Source organism: Falco punctatus (assembly GCF_963210335.1).
Source record: "Falco punctatus genome assembly, chromosome: 13".
NCBI lineage: Eukaryota > Metazoa > Chordata > Aves > Falconiformes > Falconidae > Falco > Falco punctatus.
In genome coordinates, this window is record NC_137593.1 from 26,885,193 (window position 1) to 26,911,152 (window position 25,960).

Sequence of the window (25,960 nt, forward strand, 5' to 3'; positions counted from 1 at the left end):
CGGACCTTACAGTTCTTGGGGACCATTCTTTCACAGCTGTGGCACAACTAGAGGTCCAGTTTTGGGGGCTCTCTTGCCCTCATAGGAGGCTTGGGCTTCCTGCATCAATTCAGACAGAAATTTAACCACAAAGCACAAAAAGCTTTACTGACTTATTCTTTATACACACAGGAAATGCAGGTTTTAACCACAGAAATACAAGCATTACTTCATTTAGAATATTACAGCCAAAGCATAAGAAGTGTTACAGAGGATATGAATACTCTGGTTGACCATTTCAATGGTTTTACTGTTCATTTTCCTGCTGCCACACCGCATGGGAATGGGAGTCACTAGTGAATCCCTCTGTCCCTGTATTGCCTTATCCGGGGAAGGTGAGGAAGAACATGCCTATGGCTCAGGCTGCGCTTCTGTGGGCCAGTCTGTACTTCTGCTTCTGCACCCCACGTGCTGGAGACAAACTGTTTTCTCACATGACAAAATGTCCATGGTTGTATGCACTAGAACCAATTCACCTGTCATGGAAGTCTGGAAATACCAACACTGCTACATCAGCTGTGAATTTAAACAGTAGAGGGAGGACCTGGCCACTACACTAGAACACAACAGAGTTAAAAGGAGTTACTTTCACATGGTCACAGAGCCAGAACTGGACGGAAAAAACACAATTCATTTAATGGAAGAATCCACAATCTCCTGATAATCTTGCCTTCCTATATTCTTCCAGGACAGTTTATAACATGCAAGGAAAAAAACACTAACCAAAATAACAGCACCCCCAACAAGATCGTAAGCACCTGGGAAGATCCGCAGCACAACAAGCTGCAGGACCATGGCAATGACTATCTCCAGGTGCTGTATGGTGCTGACCAAAGCGGGGTGGAACTTGCTCAGGGCATAGTAGACTCCCAAGAAGGCTGCTGTGGAGCACAGGCAGATGGCAAGGAGATAGCTCCAGGTCTCTCCATCCAGTGGGACAATTGGCTCTTGAAGTAAGAACATAGTGGATGCTCCCCACACCGTTCCTGTCCAACTAAAGGTGAACAGTGCCGTCCACATGCTGATGTTATCTTTGATTGATCTATAGACTATCATGGAGAGAGCAGTGGTCAAACCTGCCATAACGGTCATGGTATAGCCAAAAGCTTCCTTCCAGGTGCTCAGCAAAGAGTTTTCCTCCTTAGCAATGTTGGGGATCATGACCAGACAAACACCAAACACACTGCCAACTACAGTAATTATGTCTACGTAAGCCATTCCTTCATCTATGATTAAAAAAGCCAAAATGGCACTGAACACTGTAGTGGTAGCCCTCCACATAATGGTCCCATTGCTGGGGGGAACTATAGAGAAGGAGGTATAAGCACAGGTAATAGAGATAACATTGCAGACTCCATAGAAGAAGAGCCGGAGTCTGTAGCCTTTGGGGCCAAAGGGAGGCTCATGGTAGTAACACACAACAGTAATGGACAGCACCTGTAAGACTGAACGGATGAAAATTAACTCTAGGGATGGCACTTTGGAACGATCAGAAATTAGTCTTGTAATTAGAGCCACACATCCGTGAGCCACGGCAGATCCAAAAAGGACTACCCATGTTTTCCTTGACTGCAGTATGTTTCCTTCAGGAAAATGCTGGGACTGCCTGATCTCATCGGGTTTTGGCAGTTGTGCTGGGTGAAGCTTCGTCTCTATTGTACCAAAAAAGGTCCTTTCTCTCTTCTTCCCATCATTCAGTAGTCTTTTCTTAGGATTATCCTCCAAAAATCCTCCGGTATCTTCATTAACATCCTCATATCCCTCTTCTCCTGGCTGGGGGTAATGAGAAGTATATTTCACGGTTACTGTGTTAGGATGAATTTTCACTCGCTTTTTGATTGGGTATTTTTGGGAAGATGCATCCATTTCCTCAGTGAAATGTCCCGGTCTTAAGAAAAAAAATGAAGATGCACTGTTATTTTTATTTAAAGAATAGCAAGAATTTACATTAGTATGTAAATGCTGTTACTGTTTACAAGCTACTTTTATCAACCAAGTACAAGTACTAGTAGATTGTTCTTGGTTTTGCTTTAATTTTCTGCAGAGTTACTACTAAATACCTTTGATAGTCAGGCCATTTGGATCTCCTTAAAAGTCAACCATGGCACTTCACCTTAAGTCACTAATTTTTGAAAATTATGCATATTCTCATTATGTATAGTACGTATAATGCATTCTCATATATTCTTACTCTAATGAGAAAGTTCTCTTGCTAAGCTTTTTGGACAGTATATACCCTGTAATTATGAATTATACTTATTGCTAATTGCTTGCTAATGTTGCAAGATTATGGAAGAAATCTGGCTGGAGGAGATGACTGCCTTGTTTCTAGACTGACAGCAACACAGGGAAACAAGGAGTATCCCCGAGCCAGTCAGCGTAGTCAGCTTATGAGTAATCAACATATTTTTGAACAGTATTTTGACAATGTTAAAAATTCCATCTTCTTTTTACATCCTGTTATTTCCAGTGATTGGTTTTGCCACAGATTTGTTCTTCAAATCTGATTTTTTAGATAATTTATTTTCAATGGGGAAAAGCTAGACAATCCGGACCACTAACCAGCCCTTCCTGTGGCAGGCATTTAACAAACACAGCTACAAACCTACCACCCTTCTGTCTCCGATTGAAGGTCCATTTCATGCTACCAAAGCAGCGCCCGTGATCTGTGTGCACCGCTGTGACAAGTGCAGCAACACATGTGGTGCTGCATGTCACAACGGTGGCATCACCCTCCAAACAAGCAAGCAAGCAAGCCCTCTGCACACCCGGCCTTAGCCGGCACAAACGCCACTTGGCCGTTGCTGGCCCCAGCACGTGCAGCCCACCTGCAGCCGTAATTCCTCCAGCTCTCCGCTGAGCATGCCATCGCTGTCCCCAGGCCCAGCATGACAGCAGAGGGTCTATTTAATTCAGGCACAGGGATGTCATTAAGATTACTGTGTTTTCACAGCGCCCTCAACCATCTGCACAAACAGCCCTTCCAAAAAGAGCTGGCAGCAGGAGAAATGCGACCTTCCCTGTCTTCTACTCACCCCAGCAAATAAACCCATGCAGATCTTACCTGCGACAGAGATTTAATCCCAGGCCAGAAGGGGAGACACCTCTTGGTCATCTACATCTTTACAGGGTGCCTAAACAGAAACAGTAGATGCTCTCAGGTAGCAAACAGGTAAGGTTACAGACATCCCAGCACAGAAAGTAATACCCAAGGGAGGCATGAAACATTCTGCTGGTTTTTCAAAGCTGACAATTTCAGAAGCAACAGCATGCCCTTGAGGCCACGCTCCTTGGGAACTGGCAACCACCGTGCTTACGAAAAGACACCACCACAAAACCCAAGAAACTTCAGAAGGAGAGAAAGCAATCAGGGCCATCTTGCTAAAACCACTCCTCAGCCATCTCAGAATTATTGATGGAACTAATCCAAAGAACAAGCAATTGTTTGGTGAGCATAAGGTTCCTACAGCTTTGTAACGATAAAGTTCACCACCCTGTGCCTGCTGTGCTCACCAGCGCCATGGAGGAGAGGATGCCCAGGGGGACCTGCCATCCAGTCATCCATCCCCAGGAGCAGCAGCTTGGCCTCTGCGGTGTCAGCAGGGGACAGGCAGGGACAGCCCTGCAGTCCTTGTCTGCAGGAGTGCCGCAGCACGGGAGCAGGCGGGTCCTGAACATGCAAGACCACAGCTGAGTGGACAGTCGGGCCAAACAGCACGGCAGCGGTTTGTCAGGGAGACAACAGATCAAAAGGCGATGTAAAAGTAGGTGCAATAGCTCTTCACAGAAACACTTTAAAAATACAGTGGCCAGGTTTAGCCTTTGCATTTTGTCCATCCATAATCTGCATCCCCTGCGTCTCCTGACAAAAATAATTTACATAAGAATGGGACATTCTTCCTTTTTCCTCACAGTTTATTGTATTTATTGAACACCCTCCCTACACCCAAGCTAAGCTGTAGCCTACTTCTTGCAGGCAGAGTGAATCCTGGCAGGGATCACAGTGAATGGGAGGTGGGGAGAGGGGCAGGCACCGAGTCCCAGCTCAGTCCTGCACAAGTAAGCGAGGGATCCTGGGGTGAAAGGGTTAAGGCCCAAGAACAAGGAAGATGTCGTAAGCACCACAGATATTTACCTGAACAAAAGAGGCTCCAGGATGGTTGTGGGGGGGTTATAAGAAGGCCTCCAGAACAAGGAAACTGTCATAAGCACTAGATAGTTAGCTGATCGAGAAGCTCCGGATGGTTGTGAGATAGGGAGGTGCCTGGATAATCTCACTTTACAGAGATGCGCAGGACCATAAAGATAAGAAAGTTACAAAAGAATGGCAGCAATAGAAGATCCCTATGCCCGCTTAGAGACCACCAGGAGAGACACCAGGTGAGGCAACTGTGAGTGTGGACCAGACACTTGCATATGTTAATGAGTTCCAGGAAATCTCATGTATATGTATAACTTTACGGTATCTAGCCTCTTGCAAGTTTGCCAGATTGTTGGAGCACTTACGGTGGAGCTATCCCCAGTGCTGCAACAAAGAAAGTAAGTTACCGCTTAGTAACAGTCTGCTGGGAGAGTTTTATTACATCCGACTCATTACCCAGCCGCACCTAGCTTCCCACTTTGATGAAGTTAGAAAGCACGGAGGTTAGGATGCTGCCCATCTTGGTACCGGGGGCATCACCTTGCTCTTGCTTTGGCAGGCTAACGCGCCCGGCCCTCAGATCCCTCACTGAAGCCGAGATCGGTAGACGTTAGAGGGTCTGAGGACAAGAAACAACCTTGTCTGTGCAGGAGACCTTGGGTAGCACTCCTGTTCCCGTTTCTGCCACCAGCCCATTTTCAGCAGAGTTCAGCTGAAAAAAAACAAAACGATGCCAGTGCGCAGCTAAATGGTGGAGGAGTATTCCAGAGTGCCCATTAATGTCGCTTAAATACTCCAAGAAACTTGAGAAGAAACAGCTGAAATGCCAAAGAGAGCAAATAAAGAGGGTAAGAGCTGGGTATCAGCAGTGCTAGCAGGCAGCCCAAACAAACCATCAAACATTTAAAAACACCCTATCAGAAACCTACCCCAGTCCCACCTGCTACTTGCACTTTTTCTTCAGATAAATTGTTAATTTCAGATTCTTTTAATATGCAAATGCAAAATGCACTGAATGGCTCCAGGAAGGCAGTGATTTTCACAAGCACAGCTTTTCTCACCTAGCATTTTCCTTGTGGTACAAATTCACAATCCTGCCTTGCTGTCCCCACATCTTAAAAAACATCCAAGATCATCTTGATTTAAGGCACAATATATGGAACAGAAGTAAAATAAGTGGGAGAAAAAGAAGACAAAAGGTGCACGAGGCATTGTTACTACCGTGACAGTGGATCTAGCCTGTATAAACTCAGTCATTTCGTTAAGAAGCAGCCGAGTTCATGAAAACAAATCAACTAATTTTTTTTACTATTAGCATATGATGGTAACTTTGTTGGTTCCTGAGTTTAGATTACATTTTCTTCCAACAAGTATTGAAAAGGGTATAGAAAAGAGACAAAAGGCAGTTGCAAATGTAGTGCTGGACCTGTGTAATGCATTCAGAGATCCCTCTGGAAGAAAACAACAGCTCATGAGCATGTAGCTCAAAATGGCTGTCCTGTACAGATGCTGTATTCCCTCCAGTATTCTTCAGCACTAAGAATGCTCACAGTTGGAAGGTCTGGAAAGAAGGTCAAACACATCAGACATGAGAAAGGCAGGAGACGAGAAGTAATAAAGAACAAAAAATAACGGGAGTTGCTTAAGCCAAAATCTAATTTTCTCTACTAAACATTGAGTATATTGACAAATGTTACTCCAACTCTCACATAGTAGATTTATTTGTATTCTTTGATGACCTTGCTTTTCTTAACCAGTGAGAATTTCAGTGGAGACTGAGATTAGCGCATATCCCAAATCCATTGTTTGCCCAGATGCAAATTTAAAATAAACGGAAACCAGCACAGCCTGTGCAGAAAAACTACTTCTCTTTCTGCTAGAGCCTTTTGTGGGGTTCACATGAAGTTTTTATTTTTCTTCATATCTGGAAACATAAAATGCTTTGAGTTTTCTATGAAAAGCAAAATTTGATTTTGCATCGAGTTTAAGACAAGGTTAAGCACTATGCAAAATTCTCATGTTATATCACAAAAACATTCCCAATTCAAACGACAGCCTGGGACACCCATTTAAATTACTGGCTCATGGAACTCACTGACTGCCAAAGTGTGAACCCGGTTTTCCCATGGGTGAACAAATAATCACAATGGATTCAATAAACGTCACAAATCATTAGTAACTACACACTGTGACTTCTTTTAAAAGAAAAACCCGCAAACACTGCCGCCCCCCTCCCCGCCCCCAATCACTACACAGCTGCTGATTGGCCAGGTAGAGGTGCCACTCAGCTCCTGGGGGTGGGAGGCTGAGCTCCCCTCCTGGCCGTGCCTGAAGGAATTAAGGCTTTGAAGCCTGACTGGAGATTCGAACCGCAAATTTCCAATAAACCCACAGAACGACAGCCTCATGTTCTGCCAGATCGGTCAAAACCTGAAATATCATTACAAAAGATTTGCAGACATGGCAACTGCAGTCCTTACAAAGTCGAAAACAAGAAAATGGCTATCCCTGCGCTCTTGAAAGGCAGTCCTCGCAGGGACCTTCCTTTGCCTCTTCTGTGGGAAAAAACCTGAATCTCCACAACTGAGATTTCCAGAGGGCTGTAAGCAACCTCTATAGGATAACTACAGACTAACAGTTTCCCTTGAATACTGTTACGTATGAAAGATCCACTCCATCCCTACAAACCCATGTAACTGACTGAACTTGTGCCACCTCCACCAAGCACTTGCGTGCACCGACTTCCCACAATGCAAATTTTGATTTTGATTATCAGGTGCAGGAAAAAACTCCTGAATTCCTGTTTCAGCACCCTCTCCATTAAGACCACCTTTACCTCGCCGGACATTCTTTGGTGCTTGATAGTCCAGGCAAAGGCACATGCCAAGGGATCTACACTCATGTGATGACTTGACTAGGGTAACACAACGTGAACGCAATGAGAAGGAAGAAAAGGCAACATAAGGTGCACAGGCAGTTAATGCGGGTATCACTGAAACAGTACATTGCTGCTACACTTTTAAACTGTTTGATAAGGTGCTCGCTGGAAAATCAGAATACCTTTATCTTTTTTAGGCAGATGGTCTAAGCATATAAATCAATTTTATTGAAAATATATGCAAAGAAACTCAAGTCTTTATTAAAATGCAATGAATAACAGAAGGTATTTAAGAAAATGAAAGAGCAATTATACGAAAGTTTTTAGTACTTAAGCACAAGAGCGAATGTTACACACAAACCAACAAACCAGTATCTCGTGTCTTCAAATGAGCCATCTCCAACAGCACTGCCTCGGGGAAGAGCCAGTACACCCTTCACAGAGTTAAAATATAAACCCTACCCTTAAGCCCCAGGAATTATCAGTACACTTCTGATAATATTTTGCTGCCCAAACCCAATCTGTATTCGTGCTAGCTCGCTGAAGCTGCCACATGTGACTTCAGTGGGGTTATATGCGACACCTTCCATTTCTCTTGCTCTCAATAGCCTATTCTCTTGCTATATAAGGGCTCCAAGCGTGTTCGGTTCCATGAGAAAACACTCTGCCCCGATTTCTGCATTCGTGGCCGTTGCCTGTTGCAACTACGACCTCTGCAGCTGCAACGCTGGCATTGAGTGAATCTGGAACAGGAGCCACCTCGTCTGCAAACTTCCACCCCGATCCCCCTGGTGTGGACAAACCCTGCACATCCAGGCACGGGGGAAAGCACGCACGGAGAACACGTCCACACTTTATGTACAGTCTCCTACAGCCCACGAACAGAGCTTGGCTAGATTTAAGCGAGGTCTTAAACGGTACGTGACAACCGGCTGAAACGAGAGCACAAGGTGGCACCTGCGGGTTTACCGGGCCAGACGGCAGGCTGAGACCGGAGACGTTTTGCTGACTACCGTGCCTCTTCCTCCGGCAAGCCGCAGGAAGGCCGGCGGGCAGCAGGGCTGGGGGCGCCGCGGGGGCTGCACCGGGAGCGCGGGCAGGCGGCGGCGCCCCTGGAGCGGCGGGCGCGGGCTCACCGGGGTTCCAGTGCGCCCGACAGCGAGCGGCGGCCCCGGCCCCACCGGGCCCTTCCCGGCCGCCAGCTCTGCGGCCCCCACGGCGCGACGCCCGCCCGCTCCCGCTCCCGAGCACTTACCGGTACCGAACACCCGCCCGGCGCCGCCGCCTCGGCCCGCCGCGCCCTCGGCGGCCGCTCCCGCCTCTCCCCTGCCGGGGGCCGCCGCCCCCCTCAGCCCAGGGGCCTCATCGCCGCGGGCCGCCGGGGACAGGCCGCCCCTCCGGCACCCGGGCCCGCCCCGGGGCCGCGCCCCCGCCGCCTCACGGAGACCGGCGCCACCTCCCCGGCCCCGCCCCGCCCCCACTCTGTCGCGACAGCCGCCCGCCTGGGCTCCGCCGGTTTCCTGTCACCCCGGCCGCGCCCCGCCCCCTCAGCGGCGCCGCTCCCGGCCGCCTTCCGCCCCGCCGCCGCGCGCGGGCACCGGCGGCGGGGCGCATGCGCGGCGTTTTCGCGCGAAAGACGTTTGCGGCGCCCGCGTGCCGCCCCGACCCGCGGCGCCCCCGCTCCCCCCCCCTCCCCGCGCGGCGGCGGCGGCGGGCGGGCAGTGGCGGCGCGCGGGCGCCAGGGGGCGCTGGGGGTCCGGCGCGCGGCGGCGGCTGCGCCATTGGCGGGTCGGAAATGCCGCCAGATGGCGGTTTAGGATTGCGGCTCCGGTGAGCGCGGCCCCCGCCAGCGCCGCCGCCCCGGCCCCGGCCCGCACCCGCCCGGACCCCGCGCGCCAGCCGCTCCGCAGGCTCCCGGGGTGCCGCCCGGCCCGGCGCGGCGCGGCCCGAGGTGAGCGGGGCGCGGGGGAGGGAGGGCGCTGAGGCGCCGATCCAAGATGGAGGCGCGAGGGGCGGGGGCAGCGGGCCGGGGCCGCTCGCTCGTTCGGTCTCCGCGGCGGCCGGGCCGGGAGCGGGCGCTGCCCGTGCGAGGAGAGAGGAGAAGGGGAGGGGAGGGAAGAGGAGGCGGCGCGGGGCGGGGCGGCTCCTGCCGGAGCAACGGGTCCCCCGGGCGCGGCGCTCTTCGCCGCCATCTCATTGTCCCCGCCGGGGCTGCCGGGGGCGCCGGGCCGAGCTCGGCGGCCTCTCCCGCTGCCGGGCCTGCGCCCCGCTCCGGGCGGCGGCGACGCTCCCGCTGCGCGGCCCAGTGCCGCGGGGGCGGGGGCGGCCCGGGCGGCGGCGGCGGGGGATGCTCGGGCGGAGCGGGGGTGGCGCTTCCGCCGCGCGGGGCACGGGGGTGGCGGCGGCCCCGGCCGGGCTGGGCGGCGGCGGCGGAGTTGGTGCCGTGGCCGCGGGGAGGGAAAGTTGCGGGAGCCGGTTCGGCTCGGCGCGGCCCGCCTCGCCGCCTGGGCCCGGCCCGGGGGAGGGCGGCGGGAGGGCCCGGGCCGCCCCAGCGCCCCGCCGGCGCCTGGCTGGCGTCCAGGGAGGGGACAGGCGGGCCCGGGGGGGGTCACACACTGGCGGGGTGGGGGGGGGGAGCTGAGGCCCCCGCCCCGCCGTTGCTTCCCCGGTTGTTGGCGCGGGGGTCGCGGCGGGGCGGGCGGGTTGCCGGGCCTGGGGGCGAGCGGCCGCCCCTGGGCTGGCGACGGGGGGACAGCCCCGTGCCGTGTCGCCGTGGGGTTCCCCCCGCCCCCGGGGTGGGCAAAGCAGCGTGCCCGTGCCCTAGCCCGGGGGGCCGGCGGGGCGGGCTGCTTGGTGGTTCCGGGCGGGGAGAAGCCGAGCGTCGGTGGTGCCCTCCGGCCGTACTGGGAGGAGGGACACCGGGCCGGGGTCCTGAGCTGTTGGACAGCAGAACCCAACCAACCAAACAAAAAAAAACCACCAAAAAAATGGCGAGGATTCTGGTGGCAGGAGGAAGGCTTGTGCCGTGGGTGCTGGCAGCTTGGTGGCGAGCGGTGGGCACCGGGCGAGCCCTGGCCCGGCCATAGGAGCAGCGCTGGCACCTGTGGGGCAACCTGCGGGCATGTGGCTGCCCATATCGGCGTCAAAAAACTTAGTTTCCGGTGAGACAGTGTGAGTTTAATTAAACTAAATTGAGCGGCTTTATAAATATTGATTATTTTGGTTGTGTTCCGCATGATTTTGAGGTTCTTGTCGCTCTGTAGAGTTAAGGCTAGTAACAGGGTTTATTAAGTCGTTGAGGAGCAGAAAGCCTTCTCCAGATTGCACCGGTAACGCAACTCTTCTTAAATTGTGTCATGTGTCTGGTGTGGTGGATGACATTAATGCCTGCATTTAGACACCTTAAGACTCGTTTAACTTTTCCACATTATTACCCTGGAGATAGGGGTGGTATGGGAGAAGTCGTCATCCAGATTTTCTGGATCCAAAGCAGTTTTACTTTGCCTAGTGAGGGGTTTTTTTGTTCATCTGTAGATAGCAAGGTCATTTGATGAGTGTCTCTATGGTATAACTTGTGAAGAAATCACTGGGCCCCAAGGCAGTATGTAGGCTGTCTGTCAAAACCATGGGAAGAAGTTCTTTCTTTTATCCAACTAGAGGCCAGTCTGTTTGTTTGTTTCTTTGTGACTCCACTGAGATGAATTTTTGGTGGCCAGCCTGAGGAAAGTCCATGTAGTGGGGTGCAGAGGTGTTTGAAATGGCTAGCCAAGCCATGATGCAGCAGGATTTCCTGCTGAGCGGGAGCGGAGGGGCTGACTCCTCCAGGGTTATGATTAATCCGAGAGGATGTAATTTTTACTGGCTGCTCAACACAGAGTGTTCAGTTGGAATTCTTGCTTGCTACAGCTGATGGACACGCTTGGGGGTTTATAGCAGTTGGAGTGCGTAGTGGAAAATGGTACTAGTCTGAAGCTGAACAAACAGTGCTGGTTCTGGAGGTTCCAAGCAGCTCTTCCGCTGCCCCTGTGTGTCGAACGACTGGAGCACGTGGCAGTTGGCAGCTCACTGCCTCTCCTGCTTCCTAAGGTTTTACAAACGTGCTGAAGTTGGTGAGTTCACTGTGAAAGGCAGCATTTATGGCCGAACATTCACACACAGTATGCCATGGACAGAAGCTGGGAGGGCAGCTGAAACCCTGGTGTTAGAGCTCTGTGAGTGGGGTCTCCAAGTTGTTCGGCTACTGTCCCTGTCCATAGCCTGCCCTTCCTGTCGTGCAGGGTTTTGTGTGACATCTGCTGAAACTGCCGTGCATCTTTTGGTGGTTGAGAAGTTTTATGAACATCAAATATCTGGGTGCACTGACAAAATGAGTTGTTCAGGATGTTTAGAAACGCAACAAGTGAACATTTTTTGTTTGAAAGAACCCTTTCCTAAAGAAGAACATGTACTTCAGGTTTGCACTGGTGACTTTGGATTCTCTCTGTTCTTTCCCATTGTTGCAAAGACTGGCCCTTATGTGGCCAAATATCGGTATTTTAAATATCATTTAACTAGGCAAGTGAGCCCATAGAAGTGTAAGGATGGCAGTGGGAGAGAGATGCTTAATTGTGATGACTTTCTAAGAAAATCGTTTTACTGGGATAAGAACATATCTTTACTGTAACATTTGTTACAACGTAAATTGCTTTCTGGTCAGGTGCACAAAAGACTCAAACATCCTGCTGAAAGTTTGGAAGTGCTAGTTCTGTAGTTAACAAGACACAATGAAAGCAGCAAACTTGTCATCTTGTCTGCTTAAGTTATGCAGGAATGTGAGAGGCTAAGTTTGGATGCAGCACTATTGAATGGGTGGTCTGCCTCTCAGAGATCTGGCTCTCCCCATTCTGCACCTTGAAGTGCCCAAGTCTTTGGGTGAGGCTCTGGCTTCTGATGCTTGGAGTCAAAACCAGAAGCTGATGCTGAAGCCCAGTGCCAGGATAAGGAAGCGCCTTATCTGATGTACTGGCCTCAGGACTTAAAATGCTAACCAAAATCTGTTAGATACTTCATTATTTTTTTTTTTTTTTTTAAGTTTTGGGAGTTTATTGCAGTCACTCAAATCTCATCACGTGGAGCTCTGAAACTCTACTATCGCTGATTTCCGTCTCCTCTTGCTTGCAGTGCCACAAGTGTGTTTGCTCATTTGGCTAAAAATAGAAAGGAGTAGAGTTGGTTTTCTTTCTTGGAAAAGAGAAATCCTACAAAGTTTGTGTTCACCAGGAGATAATTGCTTTGTTGTTTCTATCCAGGACATCTGGGGATATGCTTTATTCTTAGCAGCAGCATTTTGCTTTTCCAAACTGCTTTAACTTTGTTGGGTTTGGGTGTGGAATATGTGATCAGAATACAAAAGACTTATTTCTTTGTTCCTCTAGAAAATAAGGCGTTGAGAGAATGTTATTGTGACCCGCTGTTGTAACTTTTCAGTCTGAAAGTATGCTTCCAAAAACAAGTGTTGTTTTGGGAAGGTCCATGTTAATTTTTTTTTTTTTAAGGTAGACACCACTTTCAGCTGGCTGAAAGAGCTGAAGAGGGAATCTTCTCTTTAGTTCTGATCTTGTAGCTACTTGCTGATTTCTGACGTGTCCTATTGAACATCTGAATGTAGGTAATGATTTCACCACTTGGCAATTTCTGTGTATCATTTGTGAGAGAATACCCAGTAACTCTGGTCCCTTCACTAATGTTAGAAAGAATTATGCTTCTGGGTTTGATAGTTTTGCAGCGTTTCCTCATTTGCATCTCTGCAGGCATTTGAGTATTTTGGAAAACGGTTTTTAACCATTTGTTTAACCATAACAGTATGCTTGAGAAAGCAGGGTGTCTTGGACAACAGATTCTTCAGTGTACCTACACTGATACCGTTTGGGTTCAGTAAATCCTGTTTTGAACTGTAGGTTAGATAGAAACTTGATAAATTTGGTAATTCTGCTTATGCAATCTCAAGACCACCTTATTTTGGAAGAAAATGCCCATTTATAATACTAGTAATTCTGTATTTCGTACAAATGGTGCAAATACAAGTTTTTTCATCCTTTCAGGCATCCGACTTTGATACGTGCTGCTCTCTGTGTACCTAAAGATGGAGAGCGTGGCTGGCTAGCCACAGGCGTTATAACATATGCTTGTTCCCAGATTATGATGCTAGTTCTGCCCAGGGTGGATTTGTAGTCTCAGTCTTAACACATGCAAATAGGCATTGGTTGCACAACATCATTTGGTGGGACAGGCCTCATGGCCACAGCCAGTGTTACTAGACACGAGAGCTTGATGTGGGAGAGTATTCTGAGTTCCAGTCACACAGTCCTTAATCATTTATTGCAGAATTAAGAGCAAGAGGTTAAATTCTTAAGCCTGTCCTCCCTCAACTGAAAGGCAAGTTTTTTCAGGTGGTTCCTGAAAGTAATGTTTTACTAGAAAGCAGCAAGGGGCAACATCCAGCCAACTGTGTTCCTCGCTGTGCGGGGTTACAGCAGAATATGTGCTATTTATTCTACAAATAAATCTAAGGAGTCTATATTCTGTAACTCTCTGTATAGCAGACTTGTATCAGCAGCTTAGCTGAGTGAGAACAATGTTGGCAGATTGTTCAGTTCAGAGGAGAATAGTATTTCTTTGTAGAGTTACACAGGAATAGACCTGTGTTTCAGAAATGTTTCTAAATGTCAAATATTTTTCTACAATAAAATAAGAAAAATCAAACCAATTCATTTTGGATGCATTTTTTTATATGTATACTAGCGTTGGTGTTTATTGAAACAAAAATCAAATGACAAGCTGAGAATCTGTTTGCTTTCCCCCACATGAGGGTTTCTCTCTCCATTTTAGGGTTAGAATCCCCAAGGGCCAGGAAGATACCAATGTGTTGGTGTTTGTAAGCAGAAAATAAAACTTCATTTGTGAATGGGTAACAAATGCCATCTTAGAAGGGTGATAAATATGCCAGTTTTGCATTGTTATTTTTTCAGCTCTGTTCACTAGGACCATAAGAGCTTTTTCCTGCCAGTGGAATTGCACAAGATGGTTGAGCTGATCTGCCAGCCTGCCACAGCTGAGAGCGCAATCTCTTTCTCCACAGCTGCACAGTTCTTCCTTTTCCTTTGTGCTAGTGCTGCTGTGGGCTTGACCTTTCCTTGAGCTAGCTGAATTCCCTACCTGGCAAAAACCACCTGCTTGGGAGGGGTGTTTTTCTGTCAGGTGAATGAATTGAATCAGGCTATCAGAGTAAGGTGATGCAAGGTCAGTGGCAAGAATATTTTTTGGGGAAAATGGTTCTGGAGATTGAGACCCTTGCTTCTTCAGGTGGGAGATTCTGACTGACTCAGCTGTGTATGCTCGCCTTGAGTGGCCATGTTGAGCGGCAGAGCCCATCACTGGGTGTATAAAGTTGGGATTCCTGCTGGTAACACTCTTACCTTTACTGAATTCCCCCTGCCAGCTTTCCTGTCCATAGCCCATGTGTGTTCTTCCGTTCTTTGTGGCTGGTCCTGTCTGCCTTACCACAAATAACTTGGTATCATCAGCAGGTTGTTAGCATTCACCTCCTTTTCCAGATGTAGGAACATCTCAAACAATTAGGGCTCCAGCTCATATTCCTGTGGGACTTCGCTGGTGGCCTTACTCTGTTGTCAGAAATGACCATTTGTTTTGCTCTTTGTTTCCTCTCTTTTAACCAGATAACCTATCCATGCAAGGCCTTTTATTGCCAAGGCAGCTCAATTTCTTTAAGAGCCTTTTGTAAGCAATCTCATTAAATGTCTCTTGGAAATTAAAGCAGGCTTTATTAAGTAAGAGCCCATCAGTGGGTGGGTAAGGGAGGTCTTCTAGAGAGCTCCTGTAGGTTTGTGGAACTTGACTTCCCTGTACAAGAGTGGGGTTGATTGCCTTGTCTAAATGCTGTCATCTATTTAGCTAGCTATTTATGGATCTGTCTTCTAGAATAGTTTCTATGAAGTTAGGCTTGCTAGACTGTAGCATCACAAAGTGTTAGGTGAGAGTAAACACGATTAGAAGTTGTGCTCAAGAGGAAGCACTGCTTCAAGCAGTAGAATTTTTTTGAAGGCTGTTTTCTTTTGATTCACTCGTATGCTAGATTTGGCATCTAACAACTTTGTTTTTCCTATAGCTTTGCTTTATTAGGACGCTGGTTGGTGGACAGGAATTAAGACTCTCTCTTCTAAGAAATTAATATTTTTTTAAAATGTAGAGGAACTTAAATATTTTGGGATCTCAGTTTTCCTGAGCTCAGTGGAAACTGTCCAGGGGCTGACAGTTATTGGTAGTGGGAACTGGAGAAAAGGAGAGGAGAAGGATATGCATGTAGAATACAGTTGTGTATGCCTGCTTCTGTTGGGTACTGAGCTTAAAAAAGCCCCAGACAAAACAACACGGTTGCAGTGATACCATACAACAAATGATACAGTACGGGGAGTGCAAGTCACCACTGCAGAGATCACCTTTGCTTACAGAACTGAAGTTCAAGGGTCTGCCTTCCTTTGACTGCATCCCAGCCGCGCTCAGCTATCTGTAACATTTGTGTTCTGCCATACATAATGCTTGTGAGAATGAAAGTGTGAGTGAAGATAGAGAATTAAAACGGTAAGGATAGCTACCAAGCCTTTTGAAGGACTTTGCTGAAAGACTGTGACATTTCAGGTACTCTGCCCTTTTAGTTACAGATCGTGGTTTGTTTATTCTTCATCTCATTCTATTCCACAGTTTCAGTGTTTTTCTTCAGCTCTTTGAGGCTCTCTTTATTTTAGCCCTAGCTGATTATTCTACTTGTATTTACATAAATCAAATAAAATTCACCTATAATGTGTCCTTTCTTATCTCTCTAAAAAGGGTCAGCATAGTGGGTCAGAAGTGGCATAATTTTTGTGGGTTTGTACGTATCTCTTGTCTTTCCCTAGTGACATGTGTGATTTTTTCCCCTCTAATATATTTTATTTCTGTGAGCTCTGTTTGGAACAGTTTTCTCTGCCAACGCGATAAGACAGAGATGAAATGTAATTCACATTTCAAAATTAGAGAATCTTTGAATACAAATTATTGTGCTACTGTGCAAGACACTGGATGCGTTCAGAACCCGAAGAGGAAGAGGCATGTGGAATATTGTATTATTTCATTAAAAATAGCCGATCTAAATTACGGCAGTGCTGTCCATTTGCTGAGGTGGAAGAGAGGACGGTAGGTGGGATGACAGTGAGAACTTGCAGTTGGGTCCTATCAAATATCCCCAAAGCTGGAGTGTAACGAGCGGAGCCGTTGGAGTGAAGCAAAGGAGGGAGACTGTTCTGTACAGCCTGTCCTGCGGCTTGAAGGTCTCCGCACTCTGCCGCACTGTTAAAGCAAGCAGGAGAACACTGGCAATGGGGTCAGTGAAATTTCAGGTATAACCTATGCTACTGGCACTGTCAGAAAAGGAATGGAAATTAAATGCTCCACTTCTTGCATTTTTTTTTCTTGGTGTGCTTCAATATCTAACTGTTACAACTAGGTTTCTCCTCAAAAGAAACAGAGGAGCTGCTTTGCTTTGCAAAGGGAAGTTGTTAGATGTTTCTGTTCATGTAACTATGGAGCACCAGTGTTAGAGACTGGAAGCACTGGTGCATGGGTTTGTGTGTGAATTCTCACTGCCTGAGGTGGCTATTGAAATGTGAATTTCTTGTCTTTGAGTTGAAATGTTTGTTAATGGCATTGCCATTAAAAGCTGCTAAACCAAACTTTTTTCCATTGGTATGCCTTACTCTTCTGATTTCTCATTACTGTTTGTTGATTTAGAGCTTGTTGGTGTCCAGGTAGAAAGTGGAGAGGGAAAAGACGAGGGCCTTAGTGAGGAGTAAGAGTCAAGGGAAGCGAAGTTTGGGGGGCAGGGGGAGGAATCGTCAGTTGTAGCTGCCGTCAGTTGTAGTTGCCATCGTTTTCGGAAGTTTTGTTTTCCTAGGCAAATGCATTGTTGTGAGACTGCTGAAACTTGAAACTTTTCAAATCCTTCAGAATATTTTCTTAGAGTTTTCTGCCAGGACTTCATCTGTGAGGAGCACCAGGCCTTTTGCAAGAGCGTTGTCCTTCACCGGTGTCATCCATAGCATTTGCACAGACCTTGGGAGTCTCTCTCCATGGAGTGCCAGGATATAGAACCAGTGTTTTTGGTAGTAAATTCTGAGGTATTACTAGGATATGTCACTGATGCAGTTCATTTTATTGTGAAATACACAGCTAAGAATATCCCTTCCATGTCTTACTTGGCCATACATTTTTGGCAGTTAGCTCCTTTGTTGTCTCTCCCTCAAACAACTTCCTTGACCTAAAGTCATGCTTTGATAACACCCACATCTGGGGTTTAACTGTTGTATCTGCCTCTATCCTGAAGGCAACGTGTTGATCCTTTGTAACTCATGTTTGCATTCAGGCTTATGTCAAAAGATAATGCGTGTCTGTGACAGTAGTCACAAAAGGCCTTCAGCATGCGCGGCAACTGGTGCTGATTTGTAGTTCCCCAATCCTGATCTCTTTGTCTATAAGACAAAGCACCATCATAAATGCTATTAGATTTATTTATACTGTTTGAATCCTGAGCATACGTGCAGGTTCACTATTACTGGCAGAGACAAATGTGACACGGGGAAAAGTTATGGAACTAAGCTATGATGGAACGAATGCTAATTGAAGTACATGGGAATGTACAAAAACATTGGCTTGCAGCTTGCTAGAAGAAATAATTGCAGGGTGAGCTCCCTTTGGACCAAATGAGGTGATAGGGGTGTGTGAATGAGACTTCCCATCATGTGCGGGTGGGAGCTAGCAGAGACAGTATCATCCAAAGTAACTACAGCTCCTGCAGCTCCCTGCTCTTCTTTGAAGTAGCATGTTTTATTAAAAAAAAAAAAATAATAAACCCCCCTAGCTTTTTAATCTCTGGTCAAGCTATTGCTAATATTCACTGGATGTCAGACTCTTTTCAGAGATGATTCAAAAGAATGGATCTCTCAGGTTAGTTTAAGAACTGTCATGTTCATCCTGTGAGCTCCTGCATCTGATATTACCGTCAGAGTTCCCTGAAATGGAGGCCTAAGTTGAGAAGACAAAAAGCTGTGGTGAAGAAAGGGAAGGGCATGTTGATAGGTTAGAAATGATCTGAATGTTGTCTTACGTTCACCAGACTTCCCTTTTTAACAGCAACAAAGACCAAAACTTTAAGACACAGAAGAGTGTTGTTTATATTTTTTCCTTAGCTGTAAGTTTAGGCAATTAGGGACTTAGTTGCTGGGGATTTTTTTAATCCTAAGGGGGAACTTTGGTTATTGCATTGTTATAGATGGCTCAGATGAGGATGCCTGTGGTTGAGATGGGTATTCTTAGGCAGTTATTGACATCTTGCTTCAAATAATGCATGCCTCTGACAAACAAACCTTTCAGACTGGAAATTCTCGTATTTGATTTTTAGGTGCAGATAATTTTTTTTGTTCCAACAAAAATTATTCAAATCAATTATTGAATATGAAATTAAGGATTTTTTTTTCTGTAGTAAATGCAGGGGTGTTTTTCCCACTGAAATCTTTAAAGTGGGTAAAGTCAGCAGGAGTTTTCTAGGGTGAAGACCTGCAGTTGACCTGTTCTGTGGCTTTAATGAGATACCTCTAAGTTGGTACTGAAAAATAAAATAAAATTAAAAAATCCATGGAGCTTGTCCAGTTTGTAAGTGTCTGCAAAGTAGTAAATAGTAGCTTGGTAGGGGCTACAAGATATGTTTTTCTGATGTGGATCTGCACTTAGCAGATTTCATTATTGTGCAGATGTTGCGTAAGGAACAGATTGCATCTGGCGCACTGAGAGTAACCTATGCTGTATCCTTCCAACTTTGTTGGGAAGGGCAGGTGATAGACGTCAGTCTGTTACCTGTAAACCCAAGTCATTCCCTGAACACCAGACTATCTTAAGCATTACTTCCGAGGTTTGAAAACTAGGATTCAAATCCTTTCTCTGTTTTCATTAAGTTGCTAAAAGGCAGATCTTACCAACTGGTATCTTTTGTGCTATATTCACCCAAAGCATGCAAGTTACTGAGAATTCAAATAATGAACAAATGTTTCCCTGACTTTGTTTAGGAGAGAACATTTGTTTTGGCTGAGATCTTCCAGAGCAACTCAAACAGACACCATCATGGGGAAATTAGTAAAACTAGCAAGATGTAACAACATTTTTGTGCTTGGGCAGTTTAAAATGTCATCATGGAATATGAAGTAAAAGAACAATGTAAACTGCTTTTAACCTTGCCAAAAGCTAACACCGATGTCGAGATTAGAATCGTTAGTGCTTCAGAGTGCATTATGAAGGTGAGCAAAAGTGTCCATGTACAGAACGCCTCAATTTTTCTGCGGTACCCAAGTGGAAGGTTACTTTGTTGGGGGGCCAGTTGGTGACTTTGTTGCATGCTTATCAGTGCTTTCACTAGTGAAACCCAGTGGCTCTAATACCATTTTTTTTCTCCTTAATTCTAAATATCCTGATCATATGTGGTGAGAAGAATAGACTGCCTGCCCCTTCCATATTCTGTTCCTTACAATCTTTTTTTCCTTGCACTCCAGCTCATAAGAATTTTCTCGTATTACCAACACAGACTTAACCTTGCAGTGTGTTTTCTTGAAGACCGCTATCCAAAATATTCAAGTGGTTAATAGTGTCATGTAGCATTTGCTTTGCAGTCTTCTATGCCTGGCTTTCAAGCAGAAACATGCTATTATTTTGTCCTATAATTCTTCTCCTTTAGAGACAGTAGTTTATTTCTGAAAAATTGTGAAGTCTAGTGCTTAGATGTCTTCATCCTCTAACTGGGATGTGCCATATTGTGAGATTAGATGCTATAAAGATTTTTACCGTTGAAGCTTTATTTAATGAAAGAACTGCTACTGGGGAGACTATTAAAGTGTGTTTATATCCAATTGTTTTATTTGAAAAATTTCACTGATTTTTTTTGTGTGTGTGTGTGCATTGCTGGAATCCCTAGCGACATAACTATAAATCCAAATTCATGCTGCTTTTACAGCCACTAAGAGGTATTAAAACTGTAGTGTTCGGAGATCTCTATCCAATCTCATGTTTTGTTGTAACAATGGACTTGTACTAGAATGGTTATTTATTTACTTTTACTTTTGTGGTTCTGCCTGGTTACTTTGTCTTGGAAGAATACTGAACAAAAAAGAACGGAGAGACACCTTGAGTTAATCCCTTTCTCTGTTTTGAGGGAAGATCATTTACAATATTCTAGACAGATGCCTGTCTAATCTCTTAATTGCTGGAAATTCCACTGTGTTTCTTAAGGAGCTTATTCCTGTGCTTTATATTCTTGCTACTTGTTTTGTTTGGTTGGTTTTTTTTTTCCCCTAATGTTTAACCTACACATTTTGCAGTAAACTTTGATTTTTGTTTGGTCATGTCCAGCTATTTTTGATGTACCAGGATGCATTTGAACTATCATTTTTTTCCCCTTGATCTCTTATCTAACACAAGCTGTGTCTGAGTATTTGAGTGTCCCAGTGTTTCCTCATAAATCCTGTTTTCTTGTCTTCTGATGCAGCTCCGCTGCTTTGTAGACTTTCTTCTATCAGTTCATGTCTTGAAGCCTGGAATCCTGAACTGGGCACCCTGCTTTAATGCTGAAGATTTAGTAGTGCTAGGTCGATTGTTCTCTTTTTATTTTGAAGAGCTCTTCACAAGACTCCTTTGCTCTACTGTTACCCTTTTGTTTGTAGTTCTTGTAAGGCTTTGCAAGAAATCCCAGTGTTTGAGATCCTGCATTAGCCTGTACTTGGTTGCATATCTGGATTTACTCTTGGTTTCTGTCCCCGAGAGGCATGTTCATCCTTCTCACAAACAAGGAGTGAAAAGCGGAATGGGAACCAGCGTGGAAAACAGTTGTCACTGGTGAAACAAATCATGTTTGCCCGTGGTAAAAACAGCTTCCCCTATGTGGTTAGCAAGATGTACAATATAAACATTTTATTAGTTTCTTGGCTGATGCGATGATGCGATTTGAGCAAACAGGAGCCGTGGCTTTCCTATTGCTCTTGTCTAGGAGAATCAGGGTTTTCCTTTTTGATGTTGTTGCCTGATGCAGTTGTCTGTGTTGTCATTTGATTAGCTGCAGTCTTCAATATTCATGAAGAGTAGTGAAGAAAGAGGCTGCCTTGTTTGTTCAGTGTCAAGCTGTTGAGAGCATACGTGGAACATCGGTTTCTCCACATCCTTTGATTTCAAATGCTGGTTTTTTGTTACTATAAAATTGTACAAATCTTCACGACTACTGACAATACAGAAAGGATTTGCTTTTTCATGGTAAAAGTATAGTAGCAGCTTTAAGAGACAAGAAAAAAGCTGGGAAAGAAAATTTAAAAATTATGCTAAAAAAAATGAAAAAGGGATATATTTAATGTGAATCTAGTCTCTGGCTTTTACAGTCCTCTTGTAAAATTTGCCTAGAAATTGTCTTCCTAAGAAAAAATTGTCTTCCAGCATGGACAGTATTTGCAGCATGTTTCTTTCAGACTGTAGGTATATTTTTGTACCTAGTAGGGATGTTTTGAGCCTTGAAACCAATCTTCTAGTTATGATGTAATTAGCAACATTTATTCATTAACTATTTGGATCCTGGCTTCTTCAAATGACACTATTTGTTTCCTATTGATGTGTAATCTTTAGTGAATAACTTGACATAGATCTGAATTGGTAGTGCATTATTTTAAGGGCATGATGATTTGAAACTTGGATTTCATTCCTTGTTTGCTTATTTTGAAACTCTCTTACTGTGTTTTACAAGCTAATTTTACTTGGGACTATTGGTAGAGGCAGGATGAAGATTTAGAATTGCAGTGGAACTAGCTTGTGTTTTCTAGGCTTTACTGAATTTTGTTCATTTAATAGCTTTATATTCATAAGCTTGCATATATATTTTTTTTATTGCATTTTCGTTGTCAGTTAGTGTTTTTCCACTTTTTTTTTTTTAATGTGACAATCACTGCTATCACCTTTGCTGCCCTCCTGTCACCCTCAAGCGTCTGCTGTTGACTGATTAGCCTCTGTTCCCTCCACCCTTGTCGCTGCTTCCTCTACCAGCAGTTTGGCTCCTGCTTGGAGCACAAGGTCATCTGCCTGGCAGGGCTTAGGGGATTGTTCCAGGCCATGCCTCCGGTAGGGAACAAGTGCTCTATACAGCTCCCAGAATAAAATAGGGGATATTGTATGTTTCGCTTAGAAATTACAATGCTGTCTGCTAAATCATCAGTAGCTACTAAGTTTGTACTGGGGTTTTTTTTTGGAATCACATTGAATGAGTTTTAAATTTGCTAGCAGTTGGTTTGTCAGCAGATGAACAAGACTTTCAGTAGTGAAAAATCCTAAGAGGTCAGTGATTGAACAACCTCCTTTGCTCCTCTGTCTCCTCTCTTTGCTAAGCTACAGTTCCCCAGCAGTGTTAGCTGTATTTTGCTGTGCTGTTTCTTTTGTGGTGGTTGTTAGTAAAAGCATGTTGGAAGACTGGTATCTCTGCAGGTTAGAGAGTAGTTTGTGGTCTAATGTATAATAATTGTGATACTGAGGCTTGTTCGGGGGTGGAGAAGTAGTTGATGTTTTGATTCTATACTTCTGTGGCAACCACATTTCTTACTGTGGCTCTCAACCTAATAGAGCATGCTTTGTTCTGTAATTGAGCATTTTACTAGGTGTAACTGCGTATAGTGCAGGAGTAAATGATTTCTGAAGTAACCTGGCTAGTTCTCTGAGGATATGGGGTTCTTCCCTAACATTGCAATTGGGAGATCATGGGAACTTTATTCTTCAGATGTACCACCCAGGGAAACTCATATCCCTCTGTGATTGTATCACTTACCTTACAAAAATATTGTCCTTTATAATAGGCTGGGAAGAACTTAATCATCAATCTCTTCTTTCCCTTCTAAGAGCTCTCAAATATCTGAGATGAAGAAAAAAAAAAAAAGGTCAATTGCTCCCAGATTTCCTGGGAGTTTGGCACTATATGTATAAGGTATATAAGGTGTTTGAGCTTTATGTGTTTACATCAAGATCCATTCAGTCTGACAGCATCTTTCACTCTGGTGTCGTGAATATAGCACGCAATTGCACCGCCAGTTTCTCTTCTGCTCCGTTCTGTTTAGACTTTGCAATGTTTTGGAGAATTCTTTCTTTGTTCAGGTTCCAAAAGACTTTTCCTGCCACTCTGTAGTGGTCTAGAGAGGTTTGCTACGGTGGCTGTGTGTGAGTTCTTGATTAATAGGCTTACTAAGATTCAGTTTAGTTTTAAAGCAAAAAGAAGAAAAATAAAGTTTGTGCTTTTGTGTCACAAACTTGTAGCTCTTTCTTATCTGAAATCCAAGAAAGAAATTTAAGAGAAAGAAACACTATAATAGATCAGACCAACAGCCAGTTAGAAGGGGAAGCTAGAAGACCAAGTATGGGGTGTAACAACTCAAATCAGATTTTCTTGCTTCTGACAGCAAAGAACTAGGTGGTTCGGTATTAGGAACAAGAACCTCACCAGCTAGCTGACAAAGTGGTTTGTCCTTAAAATCTTCCACTGTGGTTAGGAATTGTCTTTATGACCTTAGGGATTCATTTTCCCCGGTAACCTGGGGGCTCTGCTCAGAAAAGAGATTGCAGACTTTAAATGTTCATTTCGGTCTTATTTGGGCTTGTAATGACAATTGTTTGTTGATTTCAGGAAATCATTTTATATTTGCAGGTCAAAATTTAACTACTGTATTAATTGGTTTCTCTTCCATTTCCCTGTAATGCAGTTTAATTTTATCCAAATCTTAATCATAAGTTTGGGAGTTTGCAAGCAAATTAGAAATTAAATTGTACATTAGAGAACAGTCACTGATAAACATCCGTTTAAATGCTCACATTTAAATAAAAAGAATTGTAACCCCCCCTCCTATTTAAAATGATACTTTAAAATATGTTCAGGTTCCCATTTTTCTAGTGAATTAAAATCTCATTCTGTTGTCTTTTTTCCTCCTTTAGCAATTAATCTGGTATCTTACTCTCCCAGATTGTTCTCCCGGTGTTTGAGTAAGGTCAACAGCTACTCAAGACGACAGCCTTTTTTTCAAGGCTGCCAAATTGCATTTTCATGTTTGAGAAGTATCTTCCGTCTTCAAAGAATATGTGGACACTTGTGTTATGGAAACATTAACCGTTGCGTTTCTGCTCACTGGTGTTAATGACTCAGTGCTCCCTCCTTTGAGAAATAATTGAAAACTCGTGGAAGAGGCTTTTGTACCCATTGGCAAGGAACTCATGAAACTTCTTTCAGCTTAAGATACAGGATTTTCTCAGCATTGCTCTCTGAATGTTGGTGAGATGCTTTTAGCTTCAGTGTGGGAAATTTTGCCGAAACTAATAACTGGCTCATTTTGCATTCTTTTAATCTGTCCAGTATATCTGAAACTGGAAGATGGCTGTATTGACTGTAATTAATACCTGAATAAAACACGGGCACAAAAGCAAGAGTTCCCTGAATTCTGACTGTGAAGGAAGGTTTAAGTTTTGGGGGTGCTCAGTGTCAGGCTTCATTAGCATTGTTCATTCAGAGGGTTGGCATTAAAACAGGCTTTTCCTTAAAAGCTGCAGTATCTACAAGTTCTGTCAGACAGAAACAAGCCTTTGAAAATAGTAATCTTTGATCCCTTGCAACTTCTGTGGTGTCTGCCTGTACCTTCTGCAGGCAAAGAAGTGATTTCAGTCTTAGTACAGTAGAGTGGCAACTTAATTGCATTGGTTTAATGTGAACTGGTGAATGCGATCACTACGTACTGCATATGGTCTTGTAGGAGCCTTTTTCTTGACTGAGTAGTTGTTAGATTTATGGTATGAGTTGCGTTACTGTGAAGGAGTCTGGCTGTTTCCCTGATCAAACACAGGTAGGAGACTTCAATGGCAGCCCTGTAGGGGAGGGAAAACTGAATCTATTTTATATCAGTGCTGTGCGCTAGGTGTGTCATCACCTCCTGGCATAAAGTCTGTAAGAAAACCATAGTTATGTGTATTAATGAAACTAATGCAGTCACATATGAATTTTTCAGTTACACCACTGAAGAAGGCAGATGTTGTATTACAGTTGTGTGTTGTCAGATCTGCTTGTTGATGCTCCTTTATACAAGGTGAAGTCCTTGCAGTTCTGTTTTTGAATGGTACCTGCAGAAATAGAAGTTTTAGACAGAAAATGTTGCGGGGTTTTTTTTCTGAAAAGATTTATAGAAGAAACCCTGCCCCAGGCATAAAAAGCTGAAATGCAGGCAAGGGTGCGGGTTTTGCTGAGTTTATCAAATGGAGAATTAACCTGTAAATTCTGTGGGAGCTTTACATTCAGGAGGTTTTGTACTTATGCAGGATATGTGGGTTTTGACATGCATATTTTAAAACATTGAAAACCTGCTTTAGGCATACACGAAGTCCAAGTTCTCAGCCTGCTGGTAGGACAGGTGCTTTCCATAGGAAACGCACAAGTGATTCCCAGTGTTCCTGGAAAAAGGCAGTAAGCCTAAAGGGGTTAGTTTAAAAAGGTAGCCTGTTCCATTTGCTCTCCTTGGCAGTATTAAGACCAGATTCAGGAATGTTTTTGATAAAGAAATGTAAAAATGAATGATGGAAATTGCTCTAGAGCTGTGCAGCATTTGCAGCATGCATTTCTCTCTTGTTGCCTCTTCTGAGCAGGTCTGGGAAGACCATGTGGCGATCTAGCACATGTGCTCTGCTCTGGAAGTGTCGGGGGGCTCGGGTTAGATTGATAACGTGTTTTGCTAGAGACTTTACAAGTGCACATTAAAGCAGCATATCCTTATTGA

General features: G+C 45.0%; 2 protein-coding genes across 7 annotated transcripts in view; one reads left to right on the forward strand and one right to left on the reverse strand.

The window, feature by feature from the left end:
• Positions 1-120: 120 nt before the first annotated feature.
• SLC35G2 (solute carrier family 35 member G2) lies at positions 121-8,494 on the reverse strand. 5 transcript variants are annotated; one of them, XM_080409836.1, is made up of 3 exons: positions 8,314-8,494; positions 3,104-3,173; positions 121-1,812 (listed from the first exon to the last, which is right to left on the reverse strand). In XM_080409836.1, exons 2-3 carry the CDS (start codon positions 3,152-3,154, stop codon positions 670-672), a joined length of 1,194 nt encoding a protein of 397 aa, XP_080265962.1. In that variant the 5' UTR covers positions 3,155-3,173; positions 8,314-8,494; the 3' UTR covers positions 121-669. The 5 variants fall into 5 exon arrangements, with proteins under 5 accessions (XP_080265962.1, XP_080265959.1, XP_080265963.1 ...); XM_080409833.1 differs by having other exon boundaries at positions 121-1,927; positions 8,314-8,490; XM_080409837.1 differs by lacking the exon at positions 8,314-8,494 and adding an exon at positions 3,553-8,307.
• Positions 8,495-8,837: 343 nt separating this feature from the next.
• The window catches only part of STAG1 (STAG1 cohesin complex component), a 199,549-nt gene continuing 182,426 nt past the window's right edge, over positions 8,838-25,960 (forward strand). The window contains exon 1 of one of the 2 annotated variants that reach the window (XM_080409718.1): positions 8,838-9,009. The gene's annotated coding sequence lies outside the window, so the exon portion shown is untranslated. The remainder of the gene's footprint in view (positions 9,010-25,960) is intronic. The other variant, XM_080409721.1, reaches the window with a different exon arrangement.

Excerpts from the sequence above, each read along its gene's own strand:
- SLC35G2 (XM_080409833.1), bottom strand. The coding sequence starts at position 1,905 with ATGGATGCATCTTCCCAAAAATACCCAATCAAAAAGCGAGTGAAAATT.